This window comes from Hyla sarda, chromosome 2 (assembly GCF_029499605.1).
Source record: "Hyla sarda isolate aHylSar1 chromosome 2, aHylSar1.hap1, whole genome shotgun sequence".
Lineage (NCBI taxonomy): Eukaryota > Metazoa > Chordata > Amphibia > Anura > Hylidae > Hyla > Hyla sarda.
Genome location: NC_079190.1, coordinates 370200148 through 370218066, shown reverse-complemented (window position 1 = coordinate 370218066; position 17919 = coordinate 370200148). Strand labels below are relative to the sequence as shown.

At 44.8% G+C, this 17919-nt stretch overlaps 1 protein-coding gene across 4 annotated transcripts in view; it reads right to left on the bottom strand.

The window, feature by feature from the left end:
• The window catches only part of HIP1 (huntingtin interacting protein 1), a 157530-nt gene that overhangs the window by 64313 nt on the left and 75298 nt on the right, over positions 1-17919 (bottom strand). For all 4 annotated transcript variants that reach the window (XR_008888950.1, XM_056558402.1, XM_056558401.1 and 1 more), the window contains exons 8-9: positions 8226-8366; positions 162-219 (exon numbers count right to left, since the gene is read on the bottom strand). Coding sequence is in view for 3 of the 4 variants with exons in the window: in XM_056558402.1 (XP_056414377.1) it covers positions 162-219; positions 8226-8366 (199 nt within the window). In the remaining variant the exon portion in view is untranslated. The remainder of the gene's footprint in view (positions 1-161; positions 220-8225; positions 8367-17919) is intronic.

Sequence of the window (17919 nt, the reverse complement as noted above, 5' to 3'; positions counted from 1 at the left end):
CAAGGTAGGGCTCGTTGGAATCGGCATCTCCTGCACTATCCATCAGTACCTGTGGATAGTGCGGGAGAAAATATCTGACAGTTTTCCTTTAATAAGAAGCATAAAGACTGTATGACATTTACAATCTTTAGTCAGCACCAATATCACATTTCTATGCTTACTTTTGAAACTGTTCCATAAACCGATCTCGATGACCCTGTAATGTATCTGTAGGAAGGCCTGTAAGACAATGGACATTGCCACAAATGATTCATTTATATTCTACAACATATTATGATGTATCCCAGAAGAATTACAATATATGATCATACTTACTGGAAAGTAGTATCCAATTTCCTGTGCATAATACAACTGGAATAATAATATTTACTGGATTTTACAATCTTCTGTCATGTAAAGCCCGGGACTCAGTGTGTCAGTCAAGCGTGAGTGGCTGGAAGGAGGGTGGGGGCAGCATGACTAAGTTTGCTGCCGCTCTGCCCCCGTGCCTACTTACCCAGCTGCAGAGAGCACTGACTTAACTTGTTTTTTATAATTAGAGAACAGCATCAGACGAAGCTTATGGGCACAGCATCCGAATCCTGTGCTTTACATCTACAGGGTACTGGGGAGGACTTATAAGGGTTAGGGGACCTGACAGGTTTCCTTAAAAGGGGTACTCCACTGCCCCAGCGTTCAAAACATTTTATTCCGAAAGCTGGGTGCGGGCTGCGGGGGAAGTGACGTCATGCCACACCCCTTCAATGCAACTCTATGGGAGGGGGCGTGGCGGATGCCACGCCCCCTCCCATAGACTTGCATTGAGGGGGTGTGACGTTACGTCACAAGGGGGCATGGTCGTGACATCACGACCCCCGCAGCACGCACCCAGCGTTCGGAACAAAATGTTCCGAACGCTGGGGCAGTGGAGTACCCCCTTAACACCTGGTGTACAGTCCTCACTGTCAGGTCAAACTGAGAAATATTTATGAAATGTTCAGCCATTACAGTGGGATTTGTTGGAGTAGGGCGACATGTGACAGATTTAGGGTACGTTCACATGTACAGGATCTGCTGCCTATTTTCTTCAGCTGATTCTGCTACTCATTGAAGTTAATGGGTAACAAAATCAGCAGCACAAAATATGCAGCCGATCCTGTACATGTGACTGTACTCATTTTCCACACAAAATTGACCTGTTAAAAATTTGCAATGTTTTATAGTAACAGCAAAGTGGATGAGGTTTCCAAAATCTCAACCCCACATTGCAGACAAAATCCGCAGCAGTAACTGACCTGTGGGGTGGATCGTAAAGGGCTACTCCTATCTGTAAATGAGAGCTTCCTAAAGCTGTTTTATGCAATTTGCATAAAAACATTGACTTGGAGTTGGGTCAACAGTGTAGAACAGGGAAGCCCAGTAGTTAGGGGGACAGGGAAGCACTTTAAGAGAGATAAGAATACCACTTCAACTTAATAACATTTTGGTTAATAAATTGTTATATTTAGATGAATTGTGTAATATTATTTAAATCAAATAGTATTCCGGTATACAACAAAGTATGTAAAATCAACTTTAACCCCTTAAGGACAGCGTTTTTTTGTTCTTGCACTTTAGTTTTTTCCTCCTTACCTTTTAAAAATCATAACCCTTTTAATTTTGCACCTAAAAATCCATATGATGGCTTATTTTTTTGCGCCACCAATTCTACTTTATAATGACATCAGTCATTTTACCCAAAAATCTATGGCGAAACCAAAAAGAAAAAACGCCATTTTGAAATTTTTGGGGGCTTCTATTTCTACACACTACAAAAAGATTTTTTTGTGCATACACCATTGACCATGCGGTTTAATTAACAATATATTTTTATATATATTCAGATATTTACGCAAGCGGCGATACCACATATGTTTATTTTTATTTACACAGTTTTTTTTTTTAAATGGGAAAAGGGGGGTCATTCAAACTTTTATTAGGGGAGGGGTCAAATCATCTTTTTAAACTTTTTTTCTCACTTTTTTTGCAATGTTATAGGGGCTATAACATGCATTATACAGATTGCAGGCACTGATCAATGCATCGCCATATCATAGCATTGATCAGTGTTATCGCTGCTTGACTGCTCCTGCCTGGACCTCAGGCACGGAGCAGTCATTTGGACGCGGAGGAGGCAGATAAGGGACACCACAGTTTCACCCCGATAGTCCAGATCAGCCCGACTGAGATGCTGGGAAGCTTTCACTTTCGACGTAGCGATCAACTTTGATCGCCGCGCCTAAAGAGTTAATGTCTGGCATTAGCCATGGGTCCTGGCTGCTGATAGCAGCTGGGACTGTGTGAATATAATGCGAGCTCAGCTCCTGAGCTCGCTTCATAACCCTGCTGTGCCGCTGTCACGATTCGGCAGGCTGGAGGTGGATCCTCTGTGTCAGAGAGGGATTGGCATGGACCGTAACGGTGGACCGGTTCTAAGTTGCTACTGGTATTCACCAGAGCCCTCCGCAAAGCGGGATGGTCTTGCTGCGGCGGTAGCAACCTGGTCGTATCCACCGGTAACGGCTCAACCTCTCTGACTGCTGAGACAGGCGCGGTACAAAAGGACAAGGCAAGAGCAAGGTCGGACGTAGCAGAAGGTCAGGGCAGGCAGCAAGGGTCGTAGTCAGGGGCAACAGAAGAAGGTTTGGAACACAGGCTTGGGACATACACAAAACGCTTTCTCTGGCACAAGGCAACAAGATCCGGCCAAGCAGGGAAGGGGAAGTGAGGTTATAAGGACGTGGAGCAGGTGGAAGCTAATTAGACTGATTGGGCCAGGCACCAATTATTGGTGCACTGGCCCTTTAAATCTTAGAGAGCTGGCGCGCGCGTGCCCTAGAGAGCAGAGCCGCGCGCAAGAACGTGACAGCCGGGGACCGGGACAGGCAAGTAGCTTGGGATGCGATTCGCGAGCGGGCGCGTCCCGCTATGCGAATCGCATCCCCGTCGGCAGTGTCAGTGCAGCGCTCCCGGTCAGCGCGTCTGACCGGGGCGCTGCAGAGAGGAGAACGCCGCGAACGCTCCGGAGAGGAGCAGGGACCCGGAGCGCTCGGCGTAACAGTACCCCCTCCCCTTAGGTCTCCCCCTCTTTTTGTCTGTTTGTCCCTTCAAATCAGACGAGAACATTGGGGGCGACTCTTGAGTTTCCTTCCGGAAAAAAGAGAAGTCCTGGGAAGCTACATCAGCGGCAGGCAATTCAGAAGAAGTGGGAATGGGGAGGGGGGGCGGAGGGTGAAGCTTGTCACGGGGCAGAGTGTTACCAGGAAGGGGGCTATGAGGAGCAGATGTGAGGCATCGTTTGTGACAAGCAGGACCCCAATTCTTGATCTCCCCGGTGGCCCAGTCAAGGGTGGGAGAATGACGTTGGAGCCATGGCAGACCAAGGAGGACTTCAGAGGTGCAGTTGGGCAGAACAAAAAATTAAATTTTCTCGTGATGCAGTCCAATGCTCATAAGCAGGGGTTCTGTGCGGTAATGCACAGTGCAGTCCAATTTTACTCCGTTGACCAAAGAAATGTAGAGCGGCTTGACGAGACGGGTCACTGGGATGCAGAACCTATTAACAAAAGAGGCCAGAATAAAATTTCCAGCAGAACCAGAGTCCAAGAAGGCCACAGCTGAGAAGGAGGAGTTGGCAGAAGGAGCAATCCGCACGGGCACAGTGAGACGTGGAGAAGCAGAATTCACACCAAGGGACGCCACTCCCATTTGAACAGGGTGTGTGCGTTTCCCAGATGCGGAGGACGAATAGGGCAGTCCACTAGGAAATGTTCAGTACTAGCGCAGTACAGGCATAGGTTTTTATCTCTGCGACGAGACCTCTCTTCATGGGTCAGGCGAGACCGATTCACTTGCATAGCCTCCTCGGCGGGAGGCACAGGAGTAGATTGCAGAGGATACTGGGAGAGAGGTACCCAGAGATCAAGGTTCTTTTCCTGGCGGAGCTCCTGGTGTCTTTCAGAAAAATGCTTGTCGATGCGGGTGGCCAAAAGGATAAGTTCAGACAGGTTAGCAGGAATTTCTCGTGCGGCCAGTACATCTTTGATGTTGCTGGCTGAGCCTTTCTTGAAGGTCGCGCAGAGGGCCTCATTGTTCCAGGCTAGCTCTGAGGCAAGGGTACGAAACTGGATGGTGTATTCGCCTACGGAAGAAGTTCCTTGAACTAGGTTCAGCAAAGCAGTCTCGCCAGAGGAGGCCCGGGCTGGCTCCTCGAAGACACTACGGACTTCAGCGAAGAAGGACTGGACTGTGGCTGTGGCAGGATCATTGCGTTCCCAGAGCGGTGTGGCCCAAGACAAGGCCTTTCCAGACAGAAGACTAAGTACGAAAGCCACCTTAGACCGTTCTGTAGGAAATTGGTCCGACAACATCTCCAAATGTAGGGAACATTGAGACAGGAAACCACGGCAGAGATTAGAGTCCCCATCAAATTTGTCCGGCAGAGACTAGTGGAGGCTAGGAGCGGCCACTCGCTGCGGAGGAGGTGCAGGAGCTGGCGGAGGAGATGGTTGCTGCTGTAGCAGTGGCAGAAGTTGCTGTAGCATGGCGGTCAACTGTGACAGCTGCTGTCCTTGTTGGGCGATTTGTTGGGATTGCTGGGCGACCACCGTGGGTAGGTCAGCAAGACTTGGCAGCAGCACCTCAGCGGGATCCATCACCGGATCTACTGTCACGATTCGGCAGGCTGGAGGTGGATCCTCTGTGTCAGAGAGGGATTGGCGTGGACCGTACCAGTGGACCGGTTCTAAGTTGCTACTGGTATTCACCAGAGCCCGCCGCAAAGCGGGATGGTCTTGCTGCGGCGGTAGCAACCAGGTCGTATCCACCGGTAACGGCTTAACCTCTCTGACTGCTGAGACAGGCGCGGTACAAAAGGACAAGGCAAGAGTAAGGTCGGATGTAGCAGAAGGTCAGGGCAGGGTCGTAGTCAGGGGCAACAGCAGAAGGTCTGGAACACAGGCTTGGGACATACACAAAACGCTTTCTCTGGCACAAGGCAACAAGATCCGGCCAAGCAGGGAAGGGGAAGTGAGGTTATAAGGATGTGGAGCAGGTGGAAGCTAATTAGACTGATTGGGTCAGGCACCAATCATTGGTGCACTGGCCCTTTAAATCTTAGAGAGCTGGCGCGCGCGCGCCCTAGAGAGCGGAGCCGCGCGCGTCAGAACGTGACAGCCGGGGACCGGGACAGGCAAGTAGCTTGGGATGCGATTCGCGAGCGGGCGCGTCCCGCTATGCGAATCGCATCCCCGTCGGCATTGTCAGTGCAGCGCTCCCGGTCAGCGGGTCTGACCGGGGCGCTGCAGAGAGGAGAACGCCGCAAGCGCTCCGGGGAGGAGCAGGGACCCGGAGCGCTCGGCGTAACAGCCGCAGTGCCGTTTATAAACGGCGTTTTGTGGCAAGGGGTTAATACTTTGAACCATAAGTGTTCCTCTTTGGCTATACAAAAAGTTGGGAGGTATGCATGACAGGTTCCCTTTAAATAGTACCTGTCACCAAAACTAAACTTTTAATATATTATTCTTTATGTAATTATCAGACACTTTGCTAATTACTTGCTGTCAAAATTCTTAACCTTTATATGTTCTTAATGTGATTGAAAAATCGGCCACTAGGTGGCGCTGTTCTGTTCTCTGCGCAAATCAAACAGTTAGTTTGGTCTCCTCCGGGCCTGGCCAGGAGATCAAACTCAGGAAGCGTGTGGGGACATCACGCCTGCTGGGGAATCCCCACTTTCTTCCATTGGGAGCTCACACAATGTGAACAAGGGGAACGGTATGAGACAAATCTTTTTAAAGCTCAGAACATTTTTTAAGGGCAGGAGGGGTGTTAGGAGAAGTAAGGGGACATAATCTGAGTTAGTTTAGAAAATATGGTTTGATGACAGGTACTCTTTAAGTCTACAATAATTCTAGATTGCTGCTGGCATGACCCCACCACAATCCTGTCCATTATATAATGGGTTAAGTCTAGAGACCGGCTATTGATTGTGGTCAGATATGACTGGCATTTACCAGAAGAGACTCACAGACTACTGAATTGACACAATTTAGATCTTAGCTCTTCCTGTTAGCCCTCCCCAGAATCAATTCATCTTTATATGTTGTACAGACTTAACTGAGGTACAAACTGACATGGAGACCAGAAGGGTTCATTTCCCCTCCGCCAGGGTCCAAATATTAATTTAAAAAGTCTGTTTTGCTTCACAGACAAGACAGAAACAAAACTAAATGTGCAGCTCACGCTCTAGGACTATATATATATATATATATATATATATATATATATATATACATATACACATCATTACAAGAACATCATTACACTGGGTACTCAGCTAATAGAAAATAAATATTAAGCTAAATACAAATGTATAGGGATATGACCTACATATGACTGTTATGTTTCTTTTGTTCCTCCAAGGGCCCCAAGTAAAGAACCCCCATCTATGTCAATATGTGCTAACATACTGGGAGTTGTAGTTTTGAAAAAGCTAGAGGCATACTGGTTGAGAAACAGTGATATAGATAATGGAGTTTGATAATCTCTTTACCAGTTTCCTTGTCAACTTTCTACTTTCTACTGGCACAACTGTAATAATATGTGCAGTTGTGCCAGTAGGTGGCGCTGTTCATTTTACTATGCATGTAGGATATTTACACTCTTGACAATTCATATGGAAAGTTTTAAAGTAAAATTTCAAATTGACAACACAGAAATCTAAAACAGCAGAAAACTAATCAATAATTAAAAATAATAACGAAATAAATGAATAAGATTAATAACTACCGTATATACTCGAGTATAAGCCGAGTTTTTCAGCACGATTTTTCGTGCTGAAAACACCCCCCTCGGCTTATACTCGAGTGAACTCCCCCACCCGCAGTGGTCTTCAACCTGCGGACCTCCAGAGGTTTCAAAACTACAACTCCCAGCAAGCCCGGGCAGCCATCGGCTGTCCGGGCTTGCTGGGAGTTGTAGTTTTGAAACCTCCGGAGGTCCGCAGGTTGAAGACCACTGCGGCCTTCAACATCATCCAGCCCCCTCTCACCCCCTTTAGTTCTGAGTACTCACCTCCGCTCGGCGCTGGTCCGGTCCTGCAGGGCTGTCCGGTGAGGAGGTCGTCCGGTGGGATAGTGGTTCCGGGCTGCTATCTTCACCGGGGAGGCCTCTTCTAAGCGCTTCGGGCCCGGCCTCAGAATAGTCACGTTGCCGTGACAACGACGCAGAGGTGCGTCATTTGCGTCATTGTCAAGGCAACGCATCTATTCCGGGCCGGAAGCGCGGAGAAGAGGCGCCCCCGGTGAAGATAGCAACCCGGACCACCTCCTCACCGGACCACCTCTTCTCCGGACAGCCCTGCAGGACCGGACCAGCGCCGAGCGGAGGTGAGTACTCAGAACTAAAGGGGGTGAGAGGGGGGCTGGATGATGTTGAAGGCCGCAGTGGTCTTCAACCTGCGGACCTCCGGAGGTTTCAAAACTACAACTCCCAGCAAGCCCGGACAGCCGATGGCTGCCCGGGCTTGCTGGGAGTTGTAGTTTTGAAACCTCTGGAGGTCCGCAGGTTGAAGACCACTGAGGGCGAATGATGAGAAGAGGATGATGAAGGGGGGGTGTGGGGATGATGAAGGGGGGTGGGGATGATTACAAGGGGATGATGAAGGGGGGATGTGTGGGATGATAAGGGGATGATGAAGGGGGGATGTGCGGGATGATAAGGGGATGATGAAGGGGGGGGATGTGTGGGATGATAAGGGGATGATGAAGGGGGGATGTGCGGGATGATAAGGGGATGATGAAGGGGGGATGTGTGGGATGATGACAAGGGGATGATGAAGGGGGATGTGTGGGATGATAAGGGGATGATGAAGGGGGGATGTGTGGGATGATGACAAGGGGATGATGATGAGGATGTTAATGACGGTTCTGGATGATGACAGGGGGGGATGAGGTATTTCCCACCCTAGGCTTATACTCGAGTCAATAACTTTTCCTGGGATTTTGGGTTGAAATTAGGGGTCTCGGCTTATACTCGGGTCGGCTTATACTCGAGTATATACGGTAACTAAATTCAGTGGTCGAACACTTTTTCTCCACCAACTTCATGCCTAAAAGTACCATATTCACTGAAATGGTGCAGTATATTTTCAAAGTTTTCTTTTTAATTTTTCATTTTGAGGTTTTGCTAGTTTACAGAATACTCACAAGAGTGAAGTTTGAAGAGGAGTTTCACAGTGTAGTCATACAAGTGGCTGCAGTCTAGTATGACTTGGATTAGAGGTGAAAGACGGCACTGGCCAGCAGCGGTGACAGACACAGAACGGGACATGTCCAATGATTTAAAAACTGCAGAACAAAAGAGAAATTATATTAGAAATCAGCATGTATATACATAGGACTGAAGAACATCAATGTGTCTCTGTATATATGTATATATATATATATGTGTATCTGCATGTAGTATATGTGTCGCGATGCCGGCTGGCAGGAGGTGGATCCTCTGTGCCAGAGAGGGATTGGCGTGGACCGTGCTAGTGGACCGGTTCTAAGTCACTACTGGTGTTCACCAGAGCCCGCCGCAAAGCGGGATGGTCTTGCTGCGGCGGTAGTGACCAGGTCGTATCCACTAGCAACGGCTCAACCTCTCTGACTGCTGAAGATAGGCGCGGTACAAGGGAGTAGACAGAAGCAAGGTCGGACGTAGCAGAAGGTCGGGGCAGGCAGCAAGGATCGTAATCAGGGGCAACGGCAGGAGGTCTGGAACACAGGCTAGGAACACACAAGGAAACGCTTTCACTGGCACAATGGCAACAAGATCCGGCGAGGGAGTGCAGGGGAAGTGAGGTATACCTAGGGAGTGCACAGGTGAACACACTAATTAGAACCACTGCGCCAATCAGCGGCGCAGTGGCCCTTTAAATCGCAGAGACCCGGCGCGCGCGCGCCCTAGGGAGCGGGGCCGCGCGCGCCGGGACAGGACCGACGGAGAGCGAGTCAGGTACGGGAGCCGGGGTGCGCATCGCGAGCGGGCGCCACCCGCATCGCGAATCGCATCCCGGCTGGAGGCAGGATCGCAGCGCACCGGGTCAGTGGATCTGACCGGAGCGCTGCAATAGCGAGAGTGTAGCGAGCGCTCCGGGGAGGAGCGGGGACCCGGAGCGCTCGGCGTAACAATATGTCATGTGTATGTAAACGTTTTATACTTTCCTTTTTTTTTATCATACTCATGTAAATACATGAGTTCTGTTTTAGCTAATATTAATTTTGCAGTCAGATGTGCCTTTGTATTGTGGTTTGGTCACTGGTTTTGGCAAGATTTGGACAAACTTAAAGGGGTATTCCGGCCTTAGACATCTTATCCTCTATCCAAAGGATAGGGGATAAGATGTCTGATCGCGGGGGTCCCGCCTCTGGGACCCCCCCACAATCTCAGTGCAGCACCCGGTATCTGTGTCGGGCGCTGCTCCCGAGACAGAGATGTGACGTCACCCCACACCCCCTCATGACGTCACGCTATGCCCCCTCCATTAATGTCTATTGGAGGGGGTGTGGCGTCACGTCTCCATCTCGGGAGCATTTCCCAGCACAGAAAGGCAGGACCCCTGCAATCAGACATCTTATCCCCTATCCATTGCAGAGGGAATTAGATGTCTAAGGTCCTAAGGTCAAAATACCACTTTAAAAAAAAAAAAAAAAAAAAAACCTTCCCAAGCTGAGGGGAAAAAAAAAAGTTAAGGTATACTGGAGAGGACAACAATACAGTCTTAAACAGGGCACTATCCAACATAAGGCCATCCCTTTCATACAACTTCATAGTTATTTCTTACTATTTCTCCCTCGGTATGCATGTTCTAATGGTGACCAAACACATCTTGCAAGAACAAAGGATCAGTCTTGTTAAAGGGGTACTCCACTTCTCAGCGTTTGGAACAAAATGCTCCTAATGCTTAGTGCCAGCACCGGGAGCTTGTGACGTCATAGTCCCGCCCCTCATGACGTCACAACCTGCCCCTCAATGCAAGTCTATGGGAGGGGGCGTGACAGCCATGATGTCACAAGCTCCCGGCACCGTCTCTAAGCATTTGGAACATTTTGTTCCAAACACTGAGCAGGGGAGTACCAATTTAAAGTACAACGGCCCCACCCTTCTTTTCAATCACATCTGCCAAAAGAGAGTCGGAAAAAACCCTAAACCAAAGGGAAAACCTGGTCCACATTTTTCAAGCTTTGTGCTTCTTCTTTTTTTTTTTTTTTTTTTTTTTTGGGGGGGTTCATTTTTACTGGAAACAACGGTTAACAGTAAAATTTAAACTGTAGCTAATAAAAATTATTATTTGCACCATGGTTATGTGTTGAGATACTTTTAGTTGCACAGCACAAATAGAGAAACATAGCCGCACATCCACCATTTGTATTTTGATCTATTTGCTTCTCAGCGTAATTTAAAAAACGAACAGGTTGTTAGTATACATTTTGATCAAAAAGTACAAGCCCACTCGCCACGTCAAGGCCACCTAGTCAGAGTGGGTACCTAACCTAACACTGGCGTAGTGCCGTGCGCCGACCACTGCCTCCGAGACACCAGGCCCACAGGGGGAACGACCCAGTGGCCAGGCAGCCCCACTACTGCCTGACCAAGCCCCTGACATGGCGAGTGGGCTTGTACTTTTTGATCAAAATGTATACTAACAACCTGTTAGTTTTTGTAAATTATGCTGAGAAGCAAGTAGATCAAAATACAAATGGTGAATGTGCATCTATGTTTCTCTATTTGTGTTATACTTTTAGTTGTATTTATGAAATACAACTCTTTGAAAAGTCAAAGAAAAAGGGGTGAAAGAAATGACAAAACTGAAGCTAACACATCTTGTCTTCTCCAATATAAAATGTGTGACGTTTAACAAACAGCATGCAACATTTGACACATTTGACGCTGCTTTGATTCATGTTAAAGATGAGAGCTCCATAAATTTCCCAAATTTGGTAAAAGTTCCCAAAAATTTCCAGTAATTAATGAAATTTCCATATATCTTAGGAATGAAATGTAGTCACTTGTTACATTTATAGGACCCCGTTTACACACAACTTTGGTTAGGGTACTGGTACATTGCTGGACAAAGAGGAGGAATAACAACGGAATGGCTTGATACTAAAGTCTAAGAATGGGACATGCTACAGAATTGTATTTCATGGGTAATAGCAGTCCTCTATAATAAACCTGACTGTTCTCACCAGCCTTCGGGTTCTTTTATAAACATGTCTGCCTTGACTAAATCCACTTTAATCAACTTATTTAGACTCGATTAACCAGTCATCTGAAAGCTTCAAAATTAAGTTCATTGTATGAATTAAAGGGGTACTCCAGTGGAAATTTTTTTTTTTTTTAATCAACTGGTGCCAGAAAGTTAAACAGATTTGTAAAACATTTCTATTTGAAAATCTTAACCCTTCCAGGACTTATCAGCTGCTGTATGCTCCAGGGGAAGCTCTTTCCTTTTTGAATTTTTTCTCAGTCTGACCACAGTGCTCTCTGCTGACACCTCTGTCTATGTCAGGAACTGTCCAGAGCAATATAGGATTGCTATCAGGATTTGCTCCTACTCCGGACAGTTCCTGATATGGACAGAGGTATCAGCAGGGGGCACTGTGGTCAGGCTGAAAAGAATTACACAACTTCCTATTTTTAAATAGAAGTAATTTACAAATCTGTTTAACTGTTTGGCACCAGTTGATTTAAAATAAAATATTTTTCCACCGGAGTACCCCTTTAAGTTTTATATTACAAGATATTAAAAAGCTTATGTATTTTGCACAGAGAAAGATCCCCTGAAGTTGTATAAACCTGCAGCATGCTCCTTCGGACTATGTATGTACAGAGGTATTCCTTCCTTCAGGCACTGCTATGGGGTCCAGCAGAGACAGAGAGACATTGCATGGAGACTTAACCACGTGCATAAGCCCTAAGCCTGTAAATTCCAGTTTACTTGGAGACTGTAAGTCAAATATGTTTTTCAGCAATGGGAGGTGGTGGGGGGGGGGTGTGTGCATTTGATACTAGGTTAAAGGTATAACTGTATATTCTTTATCGCTGCACTGCTGACTACACATGGAGCGGTTGTTAATGCAATGTAATTCATGATGAGAAAATAATTATCAGGTTAGCTCAAGATAATGTAGCAGAGGAAATCTGATTAATTCTGTCTAATCAGCACACGTCAGTCACATACAATGCATGCTAAAACAAGAGCGTGTAGGAGGACACTTCCACTCAGTACAGAGGATTATGCATCACTATTAAGGCATAATGCTCACTTGCTGTCCGAAATGTAGATAAAATATATGCTATCTATTGGACACCATCAGCATAACATAAATTATTCTTGAATGCGTATTTATTTATTTAGTACTTTGAGTGCACAAGGGTGTAATGTTAGTTTCTTTGCTCCAGATCCAGCTTATTGATGCATAAATACGTGATGTCAAACAGACTATGGACCACATGGAGTAATACATGTTCATAAGCCAACTAAACACACACACACATATACACACACATATACACACACTACTTTCAGAACAGTGCTCCCTATTAACTTTGGTCAACATAAGCTAGCCTTGCTAATTGTTTCAAGGTTAGTAGCAGAGTTTTTTTTATACTAAAAGATAAATATGCTACAATTTAATGCTGCTTACTATATAACCAATGTTAATTTTGAGCATCCTTCAAAAAACGTTTTACTATACTTGTATTTTATATGAAGCAGCCTTGCTCGGCTCACTTTATACAGGGGATGCACTTTCATGAGGTCACTATAGTAGTTTGGTCAGTATTTTAGGCCAAACCAGGTATAAGTTCAAAACACAGAAAAAGCAGCAAATTCCCATTTTTCTGAGTTTCAACACAGGTTTTTTTTCTGGCTTTTTTATTTTTATTTCTGCCACTGCAGTTTTTGAGCCAAAGTGGATCCAGAAGTGGATCCAGCAGAAAGGAGAGGTATACATCCTTCCAAAATATTTTCCGTTTCTTTTAAAGGGGTACTCTGCTGCCCCAGAATTTGGAGCATTTTGCTACCAACGCTTGGAGCAGGCGGCGGGGGTCGTGACATCATGGCCACGCCCCTAGTGATGTCACATCACACACCCCTCAATGCAAGTCTATGGGAGAGGCCACGCCCCCTCCCATAGACTTGCATTGAGGGTGTAAGGCGTGACGTCACAAGGGGCGTGGAGTGACATAACGACCCCCCCCCCCCCCCTCGACTGCACCCAGTGTTCTGAATGACCGATGGGTGCTTCACAGAGATCGCGGGGGTCCATTGGATAGGGGATAAAACGTCTAGGAGCAGAGTACCACTTTACATACGCTTCTGGCTTTGGCTCAAAGACTGCAGAGGCAGCTTCCCAAAAAACGCCACAAAAAAATAACCTGTGTGGAAACTTAGCCTTACAGTTTTTCTCTCTGGATTTGATTAGAAATACAGGCCAAAATAATGTGTGTAAACCCTGCCAGTTCACATTTCGTAAAATTTTGTGTCATACTTCAAGGCTGAAAAAGTGCAGATAATATAAAACATGCATTAAAATTGTGTGAACCTGGCCTAAAGCTATGTTCTCGTTGCCACATAGTTTTTTTGTTAGCCATTTTTTTAACCAAAATACATATAGCCTAAGGGATTCAGTTGTAGGTCATTAGTTGAAAATAAGCTTTCTCTGATGAGATCATACAGTCTTTCAGAATAAACTTCAAGCAAACAGTCTCAAAGCATAAGCATCACAACACACAAACAATAAGGACTACATTTCTCTAATTTACCCGACCTTCTAAGCCAAATAACAAGGGGCTGTCTGAAGCAGCTAATGCCTGTCAATGAACTATAACCAGTCCATAAAAAGTCAAACAAACATTGTAGAGCGCTGCCTTTTCTCACATAGAGACATGTCACATTTTTCTGCTGAAGCTCTGACACACTGCAGTCAGTGAGAACGTTCCACTATTATGCAATGGCACAATGGTGTTACTTCCTATGATACATTAAGATTCTGTACCGGTCAACAGAAAGGAAGTGAGTGTTTAACTAGTGATTAAATGACTAACTTCCCAGCTCGGTGAGAAAACTATGTGCAATGAACCCACAGCTACACGCTGAACACAGCTATACACCATCGTATAGTACTGCTGTCAACACCTCATGTGGATATATCACAGACAAAACTGACGTGTCTTCTACTTAATCAGTATATATATATATATATTATATATATATATATATATATATATATATATATATATATATATATATATATATTAGGGTGTTTCATTTTTCCAAAGATGTGATTTTCATATGACTTTGCTTACGCCCCGAGTCTTAGTGATGTAAAAGATATATATGCCAAATTTCAAGAAGATTGGATAATATTTAGGGGTGGCACACTTTGATCACTTTTATCTCAAACTAGTGACATTTCTAATATTGAAGGGATTTGTACTAATGGGCTTCTCATGTATTTCTTTTATCCTTTGCAAGTAACTGAACTTTAAAATGGGAACCCAAAGAGGAATTTGGCTGCCAAAAAAGGTGCCTAGTGGTGCGTTTTTAGGAGCTCGGCTCCCTTCAAAGGAACAAGTACTTAGTTTTTATTTACCATCACAAGGAAATGAAAGAAACACTTGCGGATGCTGCAAAATCTACCAGTACTAAACTACAGGAAGTGTGGAGGAAAGCAAATATCCCTGTTATGACGGAGGAGAATATCCGTGCTGGTATACAGCTGTACAAAGAATACCAAAATCTGGGTAAAGAGAAATCGAGAAACACGGATAAAGTAAATGTCGAGTCGAGTTATTTGACATTTCCTTGCAAAATGTGATGGACATGACTAGCATATCACAAGAAGATAAAGAATTTCTAAGGTCACAAAGAGAAGATCATATGAGTTTGTCAATGAGTGGAGTAGACAAGGTTTTTGCCTCGAAAATAAGAACTAAGTGTACAAAAGAAGACAAAAATGATTCATCTAAGAATAAACATTACAAAGCTATCGCTAAAATCAATAAGACAGTTACACTGGAAGACTCATCTCCATCATCATCATCCATCAGCACCTAATGACGAAAAGGCAGAGTTTTCGCCTTCAGCAACGAAAACATTACGTTCAAGTCCTAGATAAAAACCTCTTGATCAGACACTCACATATACTTGGGATCGAGAATAGCTCTTCATTTATAGCAACTGCAAAGAGCCTTGGCCACGATGTTTCAAACATTTCCGTATCTCCAACAACCATTTACCGAGCTCGGGCAATCAATAGAAGTAAAATGGCAAAGAAAATTGAAGAGTCACCCTTTGAAAATCCTCCTCATTTGGTCTTGCATTGGGATAGTAAACTGTTGCCCTCAGTTGCCCATGGGAGTGTCAAAACTCTGGAAGAAAGAGTTGCAATTCTAGTGACTAGCTAAGATTTTGAGCAATTGCTTGACGTACCTGTTGCCCTAAAAGGCACTGGTGAGCAGATGGCTGAAGTAGTTATTTGGGAAGTGGACCGATTTGCGCTATGTGACAATATCATCTGATCCAAGGGGCATGTACCAGAATTGAAAGGGAATTCGGACGAACATTGTTGTGGTTGGCTTGCCGTCATCACACCCATGAACTAATATTGAAAGGAGTGTTGTGGCATACCATCAAGTGGTCCTGACATTCAGATTTTTCAGAAGTTTCAAAGTCTGTGGGCTTCACTTGATAATAAGTCAGATACGACAATGCTGGATGAAGAAAGTCCTGTTTAAGGCTTTCTAGAAGAACGAGTGAAAATGGTTAACTACATCCAAAATGTCCTAAAAGACGGAAGTCTACAAAGAGTTATTACAACTCTCACTCCTGTACCTAGGAGGTTGGTCTCAAAATGACTTCAGTTTCAGGATCCCAGGGGCACTGCATCAAGCAAGGTGGATGGCAAAGGCAATATATGCACTTAAAATTGTCCTCTTCACTAAACAGTAGAATATTCCTCAACGAGAATTGAAAGGAATGAAACGGGTTGCACATTTTGTCAGCCTCATATATGTTGGCTTTTGGCATGAGGCAATTGTAAGTTGATGGGCTCCAAAGAATGATTTGGATATGCTACAGATTCTGAGCACGTGCAGATGTCAAAAAATTGCTCTCACAGTTGCTAAGAAACACCTTTGGTACCTTTGGTCACAAACAAATGTAGGATTGGCTTTTTTGGATGAATGTATTACTCAGGCTGCTTAATGAATCGGTCAGGGACGAACAACAAAAACAATTCTTTTGAGGGTAGTCGAGCATCAAAGGAAAGTCGTCACCAAGCGTACAAAAGAAGGGATTGCATTGTTCAAAGTTGATTGATTAACACATGTTTTGCCTATCATACTATCTATTAATCTTATGTGTCTAGTTTTAATATTATATTAAGTTTGGGATTTCTAGTTTTCCCAATAAAAAGTAATTAACATTAAAAAATCACATTTGTGCCTACTTTTACAACACTGATCAGTGTGCAACCTCTAAATATTATCCAAGCTTCTTGAAACTTGGTATATATATATTTTACATCACTGAGACTCGTGGCATAAGAAAGGTATGCAAAAATTTTATATTTAATTTTTTGCCTTACAAAATGAAACACCCTTTTATATATATATATATATATATATATATATATATATATATATATATATGTGTGTGTGTATAGCAGCTAATCACACCACCTTCAGGTAGAATCCCCTAAGCAACAGTTTTAGCTCCAATTACGGAGTCTCAGAAACTGATTAGGATTAAATGCTAAGCCAGAAGTCTCCCCAGAAGGGAGGAGGATCCATCTGCAGACAGTGCTGTTTCGGGGGTGTTGCCCCTCATCAGTACAGTGCAGTGTGTTCTGGCTTGGATGGTGAGAGGCCTGTCGCCTAGGCAAAAGGGGTAAGTATCCAATGCCCAGTGGAGTGCTCATGGCCTTTGAATCTTCACATACCAGAGGATAGCAGCACTCCAAAAAGAATAGGTCTGGGTGCAGGCTGCCAGAGGCTGGGTTAGAGGCTCCACATAGATCCATCGCATTGTATACTGGATGAATATAGCCACACATGAATTCATCTGAGACAATGGTGTGCTGCTGGATATATATATATATATATATATATATATATACACATACACAGTCATGGCCGTAAATGTTGGCACCACTGACATTTTTCAAATTGCCACCCTTAACTTAATATCTGGTTGCACACCCTTTGGAAAAAATAACTGAAATCAGTTGCTTCCTATAACCATCAATAAGCTTCTTAGACCTCTCAGACGGAATGTTGGACCACTCTTCCTTTGCAAACTGCTCCCGGTCTCCATGGACTCATTTCTGGCCACTTCAGAACTCTCCAGCGCTTTGTTGCCATCCATTTCTGGGTGCTTTTTGATGTATGTTTGGGCTCATTGTCCTGCTGGATGACCCAAGATCTCGGACGCAAACCCAGCTTTCTGACACTGGGCTGTACAGTGCGACCCAAAATCCGTTGGTAATCCTCAGATTTCATGATGTCTTGCACACATTCAAGGCACCCAGTGCCAGAGGCAGCAAAACAAACCCAAAGCATCACTGAACTTCCACCATATTTCACTGTAGGTACTGTGTTCTTTTCTTTGTAGGCCTCATTCTGTTTTCAGTAAACAGTAGAATGATGTTCTTTACCAAAAAGCTCTATCTTGGCATCATCTGTCCACAAGATGTTTTCCCAGAAGGATTTTGGCTTACTCAAGTTCATTTTGGCAAAATGTAGTCTTTTTTATGTCTCTGTGTCAGCAGTGGGGTCTTCCTGGGTCTCCTGCCATAGTGTTTCATTTCATTTAAATGTCGATGGATAGTTCATGCTGACACTGATGTT